The following is an 18,593-nucleotide window of genomic DNA, read 5'->3' as shown; positions in this document are numbered from 1 at the left end:
GAGATCCTGGTATTCCGTCAACAACGGAACAGACGATGTCTATGTTCCGAGGCCCTGATAAACAGGAATATCTGAGCTGGAGGCAGATACAGAATCAGGGACCTCAGTTTGTAGCGGACTGCTGATATGTTTGCCAGTAATCCGTTGTCTTCATCTCTGTAGTGTGTGATTGATGAGTCTAACACTATGTTGATAGGAAACAATAACAGGAACTGTAAACTTGAGAATTTGTCTGGACTGTCATATTGGTATTTCACAGATTATATCGTCTCATAGCGTGTAATTTCCTCTGGCTATTTTTCAGATTGTATTTTCCTTATCATTAATGATATACACTGACTGTACAAAACATTAGGGACACCCTTTTGCCCCTCAGAACAGCCTCTATTCATCAGGGTATGGACTCCACAAGGTGTCGAAAGTGCTCCAAAGGGATGCTGGCCCATGTTAACTTCAATGCTTCCCGTAGTTGTCAGTTGGTTGGATGTCCTTTGGGTGGTTGACCATTCTTGATACACACGGGAAACTGTTGAGCTTGAGAAACCCAGCAGCATTGCAGTTCTTAACACACTCAAACCGGTGCACCTGGCACCTACTACAAAACCCCGTTTAAAGACACTTAAATATAATTTTTTCACCCTCTGAATGGCTGAACAATCCTTCTTTAACCTGTCTCCTTCCCTTCATCCACACAGATTGAAGTGGATTTAACAAGTGACACCAATAAGGGATCATAGCTTTCACCTGTTCAGTCTGTCATGGAAAGTGCAGGTGTTCCTAATATTTTGTCCACTCAGTGTATAATATTCACTGCACCGTTTTGTAGCTGAAATTGCATTGTTTACCCACTTGTTATCACTGTTGGCAAGAAGAACATTGCTTTCTCAGCCATTTGTTTGTTATAAGTCAGAATGTAATGGGGAATAATATACTGAGTAAAGAGGGAGATGTTTTCAAAATATTGTGATACATGTACAGTACTTTGGTTTTCATACACTATGTCTCTGCAAAACAGATCTTTCCTCCAATAATTTCAGCAAACAGCTAGTCACATAGAACATGTGGTGTTATCAATCATTCTATCACTACATGGTCTACCAAAGAAATATAATTTACTCTGAGTATTGTTTGCTCAGCTTAGAAATAAAATCCACCCCCAACAGTATGTTTTTTTTCTTTAATCAATTGTCCAACCGAATACCTAATTTAATTACACATTCTTTCTACTTTCTTTTTCCAGGAATCCAGAATGTTCTGAGTCTTTTCTGTGCGGTTCTGACCGAACACAAGGTTTTGTTCCATTCTACGAGCTACCAGAGACTAGGGGAGGCGTCGCGTGCCCTGGAGGCACTCATGTTCCCCCTCAAATACAGGTACGTGATTGGCCCGTCGGTCTCCACGGTCCCCCATCAGTCCCCATTACACCTCGGCTATTGACACGACTTGCCTTGCACCAAGTGTGACTTGAATGATAATGTTTATTTTTTTATTGTTTCTTATTATCGTGATTTGTTTGTTCCTCTGTAAAATTGTTACACTTAGGCTGGCTTTGATTATGAGTCCATTGAAAGTTGAAACGTATGAAGATGTTCATGTTGATTGCGTTGCCAACTGACTTTCTGACGTTTTGTGACTAAACAAAACAACATTCCAAAATGGTCTTGGTTATGTGTTCTCATATGTCTTTAAGGTGAATACACTTTACAACCGCCAGGTCGCAGTTGTAAATTAGAACTTGTTCTCAACTAGCCTACCTGGTTAAATAAAGGTGAAATCGAAATAAATTTATAAAATAACTACCTGTAAATCTCTCTGGATAAGAGTGTCTGCTAAATTACTCAAATGTAAATGTACTTGAAAGATTATTCTCTGGTTTACTGAACACCAAAATGGTCACTTTGAGCACCACAGTTTGATGTGGAATTTGACCTGGCAAGTGTTGTGTTTACTCACTGTCGTCTCCCGTTTGAAACTCAGTTACCCATACATCCCCATCCTGCCGTCACGGCTGCTAGAGGTGCTGAGCTCACCCACCCCCTTCATCATCGGGGTCCACTCCATGTTCCAGAGCGAGATCCAAGAACTGGTGAGTGATCTTTAGCACCTTCTCCAGACATGAACTGCCTCTGACCCTGATTCAACATGTACAGTACACCAGGGATAACAACATACCTTTATTTAAACCGATTCATGGAACGCTTGCACAATGTAACCAGTTGTCAGTGAATAATGGAGCCGTATGATATATTTGAGTCACTGTACATTTTAAGGAAATGTTATGTTGAGCTGACATTCCTTGGGCCGATTGATGCGGCCTCCTGAGTCCCTTAGATTCAGGGAGTTGTGACTCCTCCACTGTGTTGGCCAAGAGCCTGTTTTGGCAGGTTTCGGCCTTAGTTTCTCTTATATGCTCTGCCATAGTAATGTAGAATGTGCTCTACAGCTAAAATAGGAATCTAACTAACTCGAAAGGGTTGTTTAGTGATGTGTGTTGTCTGTCTTACAGTTGGACGTTATCATAGCTGATCTGGATGGAGGAACCATAAAGATTCCAGAGTGCATCCACCTGTCCCAGCTCCCTGAACCACTGTTACACACCACACAGACTGCCCTGTCTCTGGTACGTACCTGTTACACACCACACAGACTGCCCTGTCTCTGGTACATACCTGTTACACACTACACAGACAGTGCTGCCTCTGGTACGTATGTACATGTTACACACTACACAGACTGCCCCGTCTCTGGTACATACCTGTTACACACTACACAGACTGCCCTGTCTCTGGTACGTATGTACATGTTACACACTACACAGACTGCCCCGTCTCTGGTACATACCTGTTACACACTACACAGACTGCCCTGTCTCTGGTACGTACGTACCCAGCATACAGTGGGGCAAAAAAGTTCTCCCACTTAAAAAGATGAGGCCTGTAATTTCATAGGTACACTTCAACTATGACAGACAAAATGAGGGGAAAAAATCCAGAAAATCACATTGTAGGATTTTTTTATGAATTTATTTTCAAATTATGGTGGAAAATAAGTATTTGGTCACCTCCAAAATAAGCAAGATTTCTGGCTCACAGACTTGTTATCAGTATAAAAGACACCTGTCCACAACCTCAAATAGTCACACTCCAAACTCCACTATGGCCAAGACCAAAGAGCTGTCAAAGGAGACAAGAAACAAAATTGTAGACCTGCAATTATTAGGAAATGGAAGACATACAAGACCACTGATAATCTCCCTCAATCTGGGGCTCCACGCAAGATCTCACCCCTTGGGGTCTAAATGATCACAAGAACGTTGAGCAAAAATCCCAGAACCACACGGCGGGACCTAGCGAATGACCTGCAGAGAGCTGGGACCAAAGTAACAAAGCCTACCATCAGTAACACACTACGCCACCAGGGACTCAAATCCTGCAGTGCCAGACGTGTCCCCTTGCTTAAGCCAGTACATGTCCAGGCCCGTCTGAAGTTTGCTAGAGAGCATTTGGATGATCCAGAAGAAGATTGTGAGAATGTCATATGGTCAGATGAAACCAAAATATAACTTTTTTGGTAACTCAACTCGTCGTGTTTGGAGGACAAAGAATGCTAAGTTGCATCCAAAGAACACCATACCTACTGTGAAGCATGGGGGTGGAAACATCATGCTTTGGGGCTGTTTTTCTGCAAAGGGACCAGGATGACTGATCCGTGTAAAGGAAAGAATGAATGGGGCCATGTATCGTGAGATTTTGAGTGAAAACCTCCTTCCATCAGCAAGGGCATTGAAGATGAAACTTGGCTAGGTCTTTCAGCATGACAATGATCCCAAACACACCGCCCGGGCAACGAAGGAGTGGCTTCGTAAGACGCATTTCAAGGTCCTGGAGTGGCCTAGCCAGTCTCCAGATCTCAACCCCATAGAAAATCTTTGGAGGGAGTTGAAAGTCTGTGTTGCCCAGCAACAGCCCCAAAACATCACTGCTCTAGAGGAGATCTGCATGGAGGAATGGGCCAAAATACCAGCAACAGTGTGTTGCTCTGTCATTGCCAACAAAGGGTATATAGTATTGAGTATTGAGAAACTTTTGTTATTGACCAAATACTTATTTTCCACCATCATTTGCAAATTAATTCATTACAAATCCTACAATGTGATTTTCTGGATTTATTTTCTCATTTTGTCTGTCATAGTTGAAGTGTACCTATGAGGCCTGTAATTTTCATCATATTTTTTAGTTGGAGAACTTGCACAATTGGTGGCTGACTAAATACTTTTTTGCCCCACTGTACACCAATAATCATCCTTGGAAATCACATATCCCCATTAGACATTTCACATTGGATCATAATGAGAATGTGGTTTTTGGCAAACAGTTGTATAATGTTCTGTCCTTATGTAACTAGTATAGTCATTGTAATGATTTTGTTCATGTAATCTGAACCATAAAAGTGTACTTAGTCTTGACTTGGTTTATTCCTAAGAGGCATTTTATTATTTTCAGGTTTTGCATCCTGATCTGGAGATAGCTGACACTGCCTTCCCACCCCCTCGCACAGCCCCCTCCAACCTCAAACTGTTGGTAAGGCACCATCATTCCAGTAAACAGTGTCTTCACCCTTTACTCCTGGCCATGTCTCATTGTAATAGATGGAGCCTTTTCCCAGAACATCATGTGTTTGTGATATGAGGAGGACACCACTGCTCTGAGATATCTCCTGTAGCACGCTCGTCTCTTGTCCGACCTATGAATAGCACAAAAATGTGTTCTTCAGTGGGGGTTTCCATTTCTTCAGATGGTAGAATAATCACGTTAAGATGTGAACTGAATTAACAAGGGGGTATTCATGGCATGTTTGTGAGGTGACTCTCCCCTCTCTCCCTTGTGTTTTCAGGATAAGGAGGTGCGAGCCGTGTTCCTCAGGCTGTTTGCACAACTCTTCCAGGGCTACAGGTCCTGCCTGCAGCTCATCCGCATCCATTCCGAACCTGTTATCCACTTTCACAAGGTGAGATCAACTCAATCTGGGTGGGTCAAAAATCCTATTGCCAACTGAAGCCATGTGCTCATCACACCCTCAATGTGTCTTCTGATGACGCACATTTGTCAACCATGCTGTTGTCATTGCAGAAAAGATCACATTTCACTGATCACTGCAATATAGGTGGTTACCTTATTCAATTTGTTTGTCTCCATTGACATTTGAGAGGCTGACGTGTATCCCTTGTTCCGCTCAGCCTGTAAAATAATGTTTGTAGAGAATCTAAGAACAAGAGGATTCTCTCCTATCCTGTCTGATAAAGCTGTTTGGAGGTGTTTTTGTTTTAGCGTGTGTGTGTGTTCTTAGGATGCGCTTTAGTGACTGACTGTATGACTCTTCACCATGCTATCTGCTTGTTTGTGTTAAGTGCTGTCAGCCTTGGCCAATGGCCTCGTGATGAGCCATATGAAATATATCAAATAAAAATAGAAAAGTAGCTGGGTTTGTATTTGTTTGTGTCTGCGGTGTCTCCGTGGTAACCTCTCAGCACATCCCTCACAAAGTACCCCACATGGCTCGGATTATGGGCCAGGAATTCATCACGAATCTACAGAAACTCAACGGAGAGACGTAGACTGTGGCGTCTAGAAAAACTGCCCCCGTTTTCTATCTCTTTCACCCACTAGCATGAATCACAGGCCTGATTCAGCATATCTTCAGTCATTTGTTTCACTTTTGTGATTGGGTTCATTGTAAATAAAATAAAAAGTCAAATGAAGAGAAGCAACTCAGAAAAGGAAGGTTTGGCTGTTACAGTCCTAAAAGTACATCTTTATGTACCTAACATTATTTAACCTTTGACCCTGTCCCCCTACAGACTGCCTTCCTGGGCCAGAGAGGCCTGATTGAAAACGACTTCCTGACCAAGGTTCTGGATGGCATGGCCTTCGCTGGCTTCGTGTCCGAGAGGGGTCCACCTTACAGAGCCTGTGATCTCTTTGATGAGGTACTGTCGGGCATGGCCACTGTAACCAGACTGCATGTTTTGCAGCTCCAGTATGATTTGACAACATTTTTTCTAATTTCACTGTTGTATGCAACTGGGCTTGTCGAGAGATTGTATCATTTGGGAACAGCTTGACTGACTTATCGTTGGTTCTGTAGCTGGTGGCCTTTGACATGGAGCGCTTTAAGGAAGAGGCGGCCAGCCCTGCCAAGCTGCAGAAGCACATGAGGGAACTCTCTGACCAACTGTACAAAAACGTGAGTTAACTCAGCCTTTGGGCCTGTATGCTATAGTGTTCACATTAGGCACTTTCTGTACTCTTTAGTGTTCTAACATGTCCTATGGCCGTCACAGATGTTGTTCTTGTATGTATGTTTTATTATTGAATGGTCCATTACAGGAGAATCCCAACCCCCACATGGCATTCCAAAAAGTGCCTCGGCCCACAGAGGGCTCCCACCTGCGGGTGCATGTGGTGCCCTTCCCCCTGCTGGACGATGAGAAGGTGGAGCGGCTGCTGGCAGAGGGCCTGGCCAAGCATCCCAGCGCCCCTGCCATCACTACCACCACCCGTGCAGAGAGGAAGTGTGTGGTGCCTGCCGGCCCTCCCGTGGGTATGTGAGACACAAACATCAGCTCTACTTCATGCCTGCTCCTGTGTGAGACAAATGGCTTGGCAGGAGTCTGTCTATAATGTGTTAATAGCTGTAAGGACTTTGTTTCTGAGTATTGAATGGCGTCTGTACTAGCGTAGCTAGTATTTCTACCACTCTTGTATTCCTAACCTGCTCACCCCTCATCTGTGCAGTGTCCATCATGGGGAAGATGGGCTCAGTGTTCAACAGCGCTCGCAGGCTAGAGGTGGTGAGGAGCTGCATCTCCTTCATCTTCGACAACAAGACCCAGGAGACGGAGAAGGTGACGCACGGCATCCTCCCTAATCCCTGTCTCTCAGCACAGTGTAATCAGCCACGTCTGTAATGGCCCAGACACCTGGACTGACATCCATCCCTCCGATTACAGCAGGCAGCCAACCGTGTGTGTCTGTCTGGAGTTAGCGCTCTCAACTCTATCAGGCTAATTATACCTCCCAGCTGGGAGACAGGACCACACTGGAGACAGATAATCAAACACTTAGACTAGCTTCATAATCTCCTCGTTATCAGCAGAAATAACCCCATTGTTTTAACACTGAGGTTAATGGCATAGCTGTTTTGCTTTCTGCTTTTTCCCATAAAGCATTTACACGTAAAGGATGCTCTTTGATTTCCCCGCACCGTGACACCCCCTATAGAAGAGCCCATAGGAACGTTGATGCGGGTGTCCCGTGTGTACTGCATGAAATGGAGCCAGTTCCTTTATGCCTGTACCTCTGGCTGGAATAAGCAGGTTATATAAGGCAGACATGCATCCCTGTGTTAATAGAGGAACACGCAGTACGCCAGCTATAGACCCCCCCTCCCCCGAGCCTATAAACCCTTTACCTCAATATACATTATACAGTCAATGTGAAACCCATTACCCAGACGTGTTACCATCACATTTTTTCTCATACTTTGACATTAGTATGAAATGTCGTATTAATATTTCCCAGAGGTCAACCATTCACTGTCTGGACTGGTAATATTGTAGCTGCTATTGTACCTGTTCTTGGCTGTAGCTGGTTCTAGAATTCTGGGATATTAAGAAATCATTTCAGAAGATGATTTGTTAATGTATGTCGTGCTGTGTCTTATGGTATTTGTTTTAAAAACAGGCTCTGTGTCTGCTGTGCTGTGTTCCCAGACCCTGCCGGCTGCGCTGCGTGCTCTGAAAGGCAAGGCGGCTCGCCAGTGTCTGACTGAGGAGCTCAGTCTGCATGTCCAGCAGAACCGGGCCATACTGGACCACCAACAGTTTGACTACGTCATCCGCATGATGAACTGTGCCCTCCAGGTGGGTCAAAGCTCAGCCAGTCTGTCCCTGTCATACCTAAGTAATGTGACTCTTTCAGAACAATCCACTGGCTGTGTTATTTTTTATTTTATTTGATCCTTTATTTAACTAGGCAAGTCAGTTAAGAACAAATTATTATTTACAATGACGGCCTACCCCAGCCAAACCCGGACGACACTGGGCCAGTTGTGCGCTGCCCTATGGGACTCCCAATCACAGCCGGATGTGATGCAGCCTGGATTCGAACCAGGTACTGCAGTGACACCTCTTGCACTAAGATGCAGTGTCTTAGACACTCGGGAGCTATTAAAGTTCAGTGTGCATGCGGTATGTCCCTCCACGAGGTAGTTAACATCCCTCCAAAAAGTCTCTCTGAATGTCAACATACTCCTTCTACAAAGGATGGAACACTGTTTTCTAATAGCTAATGCACAGTAAGTGTCCAGATATCAGTGGCAGACTTTTTTCTTGGGTGTTCCCTAACATTCTCAGAGGCAATAACAGGTAAACCACAAAATATTTGAGGAGCAGGAAGCTGGAGTTTGTTTCCAGGCTCTACCCTTTAAACAATCCCACTCTGGGTGCGGTGATGTGTTTTCATGGGCTTTAACTGGTTCTAATTTAGCGTGTCTGAAGTTGTCTATAATGGAAACAGTACGAGACAGCGAGAGCATGTGCCGGCTGACCAAGTGCTAAGCAGACAGCTCTGGCAAGGTAATGTGGTGTAGAGCTCTACTTGTTCCACCACTCAGATAGCTTCCTAGGGTACACAGGTCTCTGGCAACAACACGTGCTGCTACTGCACCATACATGCTGTTACTTCCCTTCTCCCTTACCTTAGTCATGCTGCTGCAGGTGGAAGAATGGCCAAATCATACATTTTCCCAGTGATTTATGCTCAAGTTAGTCTTCATTTGCAATAGTTTGACAGATTGTCAAAAGTGAGTGCTCACTGCGCACCACATATCTAGTAAAGGTTGGTGTTTGATGTACCTGGGTGCTATTGGGTTTTTGCGCTATCGCTTCGGTTATTAGACAAAGCGATTAGTGGTTTATTCTGCTCTCCCTGTGCTGCACACGCCCCATAAAGTTTCACTCTGCCATCAATCAGGTGGGAGAGGAGGGCTCGGAGCCAGAGCTCAGAGCTGAGGCCTCAGTGGTAGTTCCTCATGTTTTACAGCCTCACATGGCTGTTGCCACGGGGATTTAATGATTCGGAGCAGTGTTCACAGAGAGCAACTTTTAATGGAGTGGCTCTGGATTCCACGCATTCTTCTGGCCAAATGATCGAGGACGGCGAGCCAATTAATCCCACCATCTGCCTTTAGCCTGGGTGTGTAGAGGTCACTGGCCTCCCAACTTGTAAAATAGATTAAGAGCCAGCCAGCCGACTAGTGGCTGTGTAATTTATACATGACAGAGGTATATATGCTCTCCCTTCCTGTGCTCCTGTCAGCAACACGTGTTCTAGGAGCTGTGCCATACCACCTGGTTTCAGTTGCCCCCTGCATGCATAGCTAACCGCATGTCTTCAGTATCTGAGTCCAGGTCCCACTCTGTCCAAGCCAAGGAGGTGATGTGATGAAGCTGCTGGTCCTACAGTAGTCTCCCTGTGGTACAGAGCTGTTGAAAGACACCACAGTGACACTGGGACTCTCTCGATAATAACTGCAGATTAGTCTTCTTTGTTGCAAGATCTGTCTGGCGAATACCGGACCGTTCTGGAATGTACAGAACAATGTAGAAATGCTTGTCTATTAGGTTGCTTAATGTGGCTGTGTTATCTGATAGCTGGCCTGCGAGCGTGTCTGACATGTATTGTGTTTCTCCCCAAAATGGGATCCTGATGTGGAGTTAAAAAAAAAATTGTTCAAGGAACAGATTAACAGTATTTCTGCAGATAAATAATTCCCCCCTCAAACTGGACATGAGCATTTTCAGTGACATTGCATTGGGAATACTGAATCCCTAGGCAGATGCTATAAAATGAAGCATGTGAGATGCATTCAATAACAACCTTCAGAGTTGATTAGTCAGGATAACAACCACGTGTGAGTGTGTGCACCCTGGACCAGAGGATTGTTATTTAGAGCGGAGTGACTTCGTGTGGATTTATACAGACTGTCTCTCTAGTACCGTGTTTGGTCCAGGGGGCACTTGGCAGGGTTTCCCATAATACAGCATGGAACATGTCAGGAGAGGGAGAGGGTGACTGACTGGAGAGAGGGGAGCAGAGGGGTTCTGTCTGGCTGTGGCACGAAGACTCGGATCAGCATCAGTCCGGGGCCCTTGTCTCTCCTCAACAACCACTATTCAAACCCAAACATCAGATGTAGACTTGCAGATAGAGTCCACCATTAGAGATGGACATCTCCACACCAAAACATCCCCAGTGCATCTGAGAGGAACTGCCTGTCCAGCATAGTACTGCACTCCTGGTGACCTACTGTTGTGACTTCACCCTTTAAGGTAGATGGATAGAGTACAGTGTGTATATTATCTCCAAACCTTCAGGGTTCTCATTTCACCAGACATTCCGTCTGATTTTGATTTAATCTCTACTTTGCCTCGCAAAACAAAATAAGCAACAATTTTACTCATGGAGCTGGTATTTACAATGGAGCGAGGGTTTCCTTGCCAAAAGGTTAGCTAAAACATAGCAAGCATTTCTCTATAATTTCATTTAGCTTTACGGTGTAATACTGTATTGTTATTTCTCCCCTATATTTTCACCAAGGCAACAACAGGCCAGAGGTCCATCCATTCTGCAGTTATTTGGTCCCGATTCTGTGTCCTGGTCCGTAGCCCAGGTCCATGGATTTGTCTCAGATGGGCTGTAATAGGAACAGAAATAGCAGATTGCCTCGGCAGTAATTACTCTCGTATTTCACTTTCACCCCTCTCCTCTCAACACCCTTCCCTGTCAAAAGGCCCTTGGAGATATATCACAGATTGCACTGATGCCAGTGATTGTGTGTGTGTGTGATCCCTCAACACCCCACAAAGCTAGTGTGACCTCTACAGTGTGCTATGCACCACAGTCTCTGTACAGTGACAGAATGATGCCTCATTAGAACGAGATGGGAGGCATGTGTGTTTCTATCTAAAAACATCTCACATTCCTGATGATATCATCATTCTGAGGCCAATCAAGAGTTTATGGGCCACATGTAACATGTCAGTTTGGGGCTAATCGTAGGGGTTTGACATTTCTGAGGAAATGTCATTCCCTGGTGCAGAACAAGCCCATGTTTGTCCCTATAGGAGAGACAGTGAACCTGTGTCTGCTGAGACAGACTGTTAGTGACGCATTTTCCCTGCTCTCATTAAATGCTTCAAGGTTTGTTTACATACCTTACCCCATTTTTTTTTCAATTTATTGCAAGTATTTGAAGTATTCAAAGTAAATATTTACCTTACTGTCATTCTGAGTCAATTGTTATTTTAATGAGATAAGATGCTCTGCCAGTGCGTTTGAGACCTGCAGGTCTGTCTGTGTGGTGTGAGTGGTGTGAGTGATGTGATTGGCTGATTGAGCCAGAGGTATCAGATGAAGACCATGCAGTGTTACTACTTCTTGTTCCTGTCATGCCTCAACCCACATTTTACACAACTTCTTTGAAAACCAATGAGCTCTGACCAAACACATTAGTTGTCCATTCCTCAAGTGCTTTGACCTCAACAGTTACAGTAAGATGCTGACTAAACTGTCCAAAGTGGATGCCAGTGCTATCTGTGCTGGACGCATCTTATCTGTGTATGTGGTAAACATTCTGCAGCTGTTTTAAGTCATATCTCCTACTTGACAGCCACATGACTCAAAGACATGACTGACCTTAATTAGAGTATTTGCAGTAATAGGGAGCCTATTTGTTTTTGTGTGCGTGCAGCCGCTGTGCAGAGCACCTATTCTCCCTCTCTCCCCCTCCAAGCTGTTGCAGGTTTGAAAGTGGACATTGCACAAGGCATGGCCAGGCGAGCAGAGCCCTGCTGTGGAAAAAGGGGTAAAAATGCATCCTGGCATCTCAACCATTTCCTATCAGAGAGAATTATGGGCCCCATGACAGGACTCACAAAACGCTGTCAGAATGTCATTCACACATGTGCTCCTTCACCTGCTGGGGGTTGTTGGGTATAGGAGAAAAGTTGTAGGTCCATTCATTCTAGATTAGTATATGTTCAGATGTACCCTGGGCTGACCAATGCTGTGATGCTATTGGCCAGATGGGCCATAACCAATGTTCTGTCAAAGCTGAGGGCGCACAGATCACAACGGCCTTCCGTGCAGAAGAAATATAAGCCCGCACAGAGAAGCACGAGATTGAACTTCATTCAACTTTCTACAGTTTCCCATTTAGTTAACACTATCAATGTTTCGCTCTACTGCGGCAATTGTGATCGAATCAATGCAATATTAGTCCCTTTCAATGTAATATACTGAAACGAAACAAACGATGCAAGATTTAGTATGCAAAATGAACTGTGCAAGATATTTTCTTGTAGGCAGAGTGCATTGGAGTAGGATTCTATTGCATTGACAGGCATGACTCGGGCCCATATTCTACACAGACTGGTGAATCATAACCAGTCAGAGCTGCAGTAGGTCTATATGCAAAACAAACCTCCAAATGAGCTTGGACGCTGTACAACACTCCTTCCGTGGCCTCCAACTGCTCTTAAATGCTAGTAAAACAAAATGCATGCTCTTCACCGATCTCTGGCCGACTAGCATCACTACTCTGAATGATTTTGACATAGAATATGTGGATAACTATAAATGCCTAGGTGTCTGGCTAGACTGTAAACTCTCCTTCCAGACTCGCATTAAGCATCTCCAATCCAAAATTAAATCTAGAATCGGGTTCCTATTTTGCAACAAAGCCTCCTTCACTCATGCTGCTGAACATACCCTTGTAAATCTGAGTATCCTATCGATCCTTGACTTTGACGATGTCATTTACAAAATAGCCTCCAACACTCTACTCAGCAAATTGGATGCAGTCTATCACAGTGCCATCCGGTTTGTCACCAAAGACCCATATATTACCCACCACTATGACCTGTCACTGAAGTTGCAGACTTATAACTCCCTAACTAACTTTAAGCGTCAGCTGTCAGAGCAGCTCACCGATCGCTGCAGCTGTACACAGCCCATCTATAAATAGCCCATCCAACAAACTACCTACCTCATCCCCATATTTCTCTTTGTTTTTTTGCTCTTTTGCTCACAAGTATTTCTTCTTGCACATCCTCATCTGCATGTACAGTTGAAGTCGGAAGTTTACATACACCTTAGCCAAGTACATTTAAACATTCATACACAGCCAAGTACATTTAAACTTTTTCACAATTCCTGACATTTAATCCTAGTAAAAAATCCCTGTCAGTTAGGTCTGTTAGGATCACCACTTTATTTTAAGAATGTGAAATGTCAGAATAATAGCAGAGAAGGATTTATTTCAGCTTGTATTTCTTTCATCACATTCCCAGTGGGTCAGAAGTTTACATACACTGAATTAGTATTTGGTAGCATTGCCTTTAAATTGTTTTTACTTGAGTCAAACATTTTGGGTAGCCTTCCACAAGCTTCCCACAATAAGTTGGATGCATTTTGGCCCATTCCTCCTGACAGAGCTCGTGTAACTGAGTCAGGTTTGTAGGCCTCCTTGCTCTCACATGCTTTTTCAGTTGTGCCCACAAATTTTCTATAGGTTTGAGGTCAGGGCTTTGTGATGTACTCCAATACCTTGACTTCGTTGTCCCCTTGTGCTTGGGGTCATAGTCTATATGGAAGACCCATTTGCGACCAAGCTTTAACTTCCTGACTGATGTTGATTTAATATATCCACATCATTTCTCTCCTCAAGATGCCATCTATTTTGTGAAGTGCACCAGTCCCTCCTGCAGCAAAGCACCCCCACAACATGATGCTGCCACCCCCTTGCTTCACAGTTGGGATGGTGTTCTTCTGCTTGCAAGCTCCCCGTTTTCCTCCAAACATAAGGATGGTCATTATGGGGAAACGATTCTATTTTTGTTTCATCAGACCAGAGGACGTTCCTCCAAAAAGTACGCTCTTTGTCCCCATGTGCAGTTGCAAACCGTAGTCTGGATTTTTTATGACGGTTTTGGAGCAGTGGCATCTTCCATGCTGAGCGGCCTTTCAGGTTATGTCGATATAGGACTTGTTTACTGTGGATATGGATACTTTTGTACCTGTTTCCTCCAGCATCTTCACAATGTCCTTTGCTATTGTTCTGGGATTGATTTGCACTTTTCGCACCAAAGTAAATTAATCTCTAGGAGAACGCATTCTCTTTCCTGTGCGGTATGACGGCTACGTGGTCCCATGGTGTTGTACAGATGATTGTGGTACCTTCAGGTGTTTGGAAATTGCTCCCAAGGATGAACCAGACTTGTGGAGGTCTACAAAAAAAAATCTGAGGTCTTGGCTGATTTAAAAAATAAAAAATAAAAAATTCACGATGTCAAGCAAAAAGGCACAGTCAACTTATTGTATGTAAACTTCTGACCCACTGAAATTGTGATACAGTGAATTATAAGTGAAAAAAAATCTGTATGTAAACTTCCGACTTCAACTGTATATCACTCCAGTGTAACTTACTAAATTGTAATTACTTCGCCACTATGGCCTATTTATTGCCTTACCTCTTTACTTCATTTAAACACACCGTATACAGATTTTTCTATTGTGTTATTGACTGTACATTTGTTTATCCTATGTGTAACTGTTGTTTTTGTCGCACTGCTTTGCCTTATCTTGGCCAGGTTGCAGTTGTAAATGAGAACTTGTTCTCAACTGGTCTACCTGGTTAAATAAAGGTGAAATAAAAAATTATATTTTCATATTGAACATTCACTTTGAACTGGACTGTGTTTAGATTACAGTATGAGCGGTCACTAGATGCGAGCGGTCACTAAATGCGCTTGTTTTGAGATCAAAGTGAGAGCTGCATGTAGCCACGTGTGCATATTTCTTCATTTGATTTCTTCATTATCCCAGTTATAGCTCGGTTGTAGTCAACGATGGGGGAGTTTCCAACAAGAGAACAAACGGTGTGCATTTCTAGCCATCTTTGAAAAGCGAGTCAGGTAAAGAGATTTTATATCTTAAAGGAGCAGTGTTGTATTTTGTGACCGTCTTGAATAAACTTAAGTAGCCAATAGGCAGAAGGTAGCATAATTTGTCTGATTCTCTAATAATTAATTTTATTTTGTAAAGTGGTTTCTTACATGAAACATACCATTTTGTGTGGCGCAGCAGTCTAAGGCACTGCATCTCAGTGCTTGAGGCGTCACTACAGACAACCTCGTTCGAATTCACAACCGGCCATGATTGGGAGTCCCCTAGGGCGACGCACAAATGACCCAGGATTGTCGGGGTTTGGCCTGTGTAGGCCGTCATTGTAAATAATAATTTGTTCTTAACTGACTTGCCTAGTTAAAGATGAAATATTTGTATTTATTTTTAAATGTAAGTCACCTCGTCGGAAGGACAAGTGAATAAACAGGTTAATGCCAAGCTTAATGGAATGTAGGCATTGAACACCACACATTGGCTGCTACTGTAGGCTGGATGATAGAACAGCTATTTCCATGTTAAAATGTTATTGGATGTGTTTTTCTCCATTGTTTTTGATAGTAGACCACTGGTAGGCCTACATTATGATCAAGTAGCTACAGTAGCCTACTTGGCCACTGTTAAAACTGTAACTTAAAGCGTGTACAGCCTCAGTGTTGCATAGAATTTTCACAACTTCCAAGTTTGTGCTCAGCAGACCTGAAATTTGCTCAGTGCACAATGGAGGGAACCTTGGCTACAACCCCATTCAGACTAGGGTGTGAGAGTCAGGGAACCTGCTTGCGCTCTCCCCATTTGGTTTGGATCAAAAACAGCTACTCTTCCTGGTGTCCACATGAAACATGACATAGTACAGAACATTATTAGTCAAGGACTAAACTACATACATTTAAAATGCCACACATAGCCTACATGCATTGTTTATACTAAAGTATGTGGACAGCCTTTCAAATTAGTGGCTTTGGCTATTTCAGCTACACCTGTTGCTGACAAAATTGAGCACACAGCCATGCAATCGCCATAGTAAACATTGGTAGTAGAATGGCTTGTACTGAGGAGCTCATAGATTTTCAACATGGCATGTTCATAAGATGCCACCTTTCCAACAAGTCAGTTTGTCAAATTTCTGCCCTGTTAGATTTGCCCCTGACAACTGTAAGTGCTGTTACTGTGAAGTGGAAATGTCTAGGAGCAACAACGGCTCAGCCATGAAGTGGTAGGCCACACAAACTCACAGAACCGGACCACCGACTGCTGAAGTGTGTAGTGTGTAAAAATCATCTGTCCGGTTCCAACACTCACAAACGAGTTTCAAACTGCCTCTGAAAGCAATGTCAGCTTCATGAAATGGGTTTCCATGGCCTAGCAGCCACACACAAGCAGCCACACACAAGCCTAAGGTCACCATGCGCAATGCCATTGGATGTGTTCTATGGAGTGATGAATCACGCTTCACCATCTGGCAGTTTGACGGACAAATCTAGGTTTGGCGGATGCCAGGAGAACACTACCTGCCCCAATGCATATAGTGCCAACTGTAAAGTAGTCATGGCTCTATATAATACATCCGAACAGTGTGCCAACTGCTCGAACAGACAGTTCAGTACCTTCAACACATCAATACCTCGCACAAAGACCAAGAGTGATGCAGTCAATCTCTCCTCAGCTTTGAGCCAGGCGAGATTGACACACGTTACTGACACTTTCTCTCCATGTACATCTAAGTGCCATACTTGCTGCTTTGTTCTGGACCAACTGAAATGTACAGTGCCTTGCAAAAGTATTCATCTCCCTTGTCGTTTTTCCGATTTTGTTGCATTACAATCGGTAATTTAAATTGATTTTTTGGGGATTTCATGTAATGGACATACACAAAATAGTCCAAATTCAAAAGAATTCTAAATACATTTTTTCTAAAAGTGGTGCGTGCATATGTATTCAACCCCTTTGCTATGAAGCCCCAAAATAAGATCTGGTGCAACCAATTACCTTAAGAAGTCACATAATGAGTTAGATTGCACACAGTTGGACTTTATTTAAGTGTCACATGATCTGTCACATGCTCTCAGTATATATACACTTGTTCTGAAATGCCCCAGAGTCTGCAACACGACCAAGCAAGGGGCACCATGAAGACCAAGAAGCTCTCCAAACAGGTCAGGGACAGAGTTGTGGAGAAGTACAGATCAGGGTTGGGTTATAAAAAAAAGATCAAACTTTGAACATCCCACGGAGCACAATTTTAAATCCATTATAAAAAAATTGAAAGAATATGGCACCATAACAAACCTGCCAAGAGAGGGCCGCCCACCAAAACTCACGGACCAGGCAAGGAGGGCATTAAACAAAGAGACCAAAGATAACGCTGAAGGAGCTCTACAGTGGAGATTGGAGTATATGTCCATAGGACTACTTTAAGGCGTACACTCCACAGAGCTGGGCTTTACGGAAGAGTGGCCATAAAGAGCCATTAAAGAAAAAAATAAGCAAACACGTTTGGTGTTGGCCAAAAGGCATGTGGGAGACTCTCCAAACATATGGAAGAAGGTACTCTGGTCAGATGAGACTCAAATTTAGCTTTTTGGACATCAAGAAAAGCGCTATGTCTGACACAAACCCAACACCTCGCATCACCCCAAGAATACCATCCTCCCAGTAAAGCATGGTGGTGGCAGCATCATAATGGGGGGGGGGGGGGTGTTTTTCATCGGCAGGGACTGGGAACTGGTCATAATTGAAGGAATGATGGATGGTGCTAAATTGAGGGAAGCCTGTTTCATCTTCCAGAGATTTGAGACTGGGACAGAGGTTCACCTTCCAGCAGGACAATGACCCTAAGCATACTGCTAAAGCAACACTTGAGTGGTTTAAGGGGAAACATTTAAATGTCCTCAATCCAATTGAGAATCTGAGGTATGACTTAAAGATTGCAGTACACCAGCGGAACCCATCCAACTTGAAGGAGCTGGAGAAGTTTTGCCTTGAAAAATGGGCAAAAATCCCAATGGCTAGATGTGCCAAGCTCATAGACCTACCCCAAGAGATTGCAGCTGTAATTTCTGAAAAAGGTGGCTCTACAAAGTATTGACTTTAGGGGGGTGAATAGTTATGTGCACTCAAGTTTTCATTTTTTTGGTCTTATTTCTTGTTTGTTTCACAATCAAAAATATTTTGCATCTTCAAAGTGGTAGGCATGTTGTGTAAATCAAATGATACAAACCACAAAAAAATCGGTTTTAATTCCAGGTTGTTAGGCAATACAATAGGAAAAATGCCAGGGGGTGAATACTTTTGCAAGCCACTCCCTCTTTGCAGTACATGACCACACAGCTGGGCTGTAGTCCAGGTGCGACAACTAGAGCCTGTAAGACCCGTCTGGTCGACTGAGATGCCGATCATGGACAGAGCCCTTCCCATTTGAATAAACATTGAGCCTATATGTTTTGACAATGATAGCTTGCTATCCAGGGTTACACCCAGCAGTTTAGTCTCCTCAATCATGGTTTAGCGTTGAGCAGATTATTTGGTTTTAGAGAGATTTTGCACTCATGGCTTTGCTTTGCTAAAGAG

The 18,593-nt window shown here is 43.6% G+C and overlaps 1 protein-coding gene across 3 annotated transcripts in view; it reads left to right on the top strand.

Moving 5' to 3' along the window:
* Positions 1-18,593, top strand: part of sbf2 (SET binding factor 2) — a 155,846-nt gene that overhangs the window by 90,940 nt on the left and 46,313 nt on the right. For all 3 annotated transcript variants that reach the window (XM_031810629.1, XM_031810614.1, XM_031810621.1), the window contains exons 7-16: positions 1,241-1,373; positions 1,978-2,086; positions 2,507-2,620; positions 4,503-4,580; positions 4,894-5,007; positions 5,858-5,986; positions 6,145-6,243; positions 6,387-6,600; positions 6,795-6,904; positions 7,772-7,921. In XM_031810629.1, the coding sequence (XP_031666489.1) occupies positions 1,241-1,373; positions 1,978-2,086; positions 2,507-2,620; positions 4,503-4,580; positions 4,894-5,007; positions 5,858-5,986; positions 6,145-6,243; positions 6,387-6,600; positions 6,795-6,904; positions 7,772-7,921 (1,250 nt within the window). The remainder of the gene's footprint in view (positions 1-1,240; positions 1,374-1,977; positions 2,087-2,506; positions 2,621-4,502; positions 4,581-4,893; positions 5,008-5,857; positions 5,987-6,144; positions 6,244-6,386; positions 6,601-6,794; positions 6,905-7,771; positions 7,922-18,593) is intronic.

This window comes from Oncorhynchus kisutch, linkage group LG3, assembly GCF_002021735.2.
Source record: "Oncorhynchus kisutch isolate 150728-3 linkage group LG3, Okis_V2, whole genome shotgun sequence".
Lineage (NCBI taxonomy): Eukaryota > Metazoa > Chordata > Actinopteri > Salmoniformes > Salmonidae > Oncorhynchus > Oncorhynchus kisutch.
The sequence above is the reverse complement of the archived record's forward strand: the minus strand, read 5'-3'. Positions and strand labels throughout refer to the sequence as shown.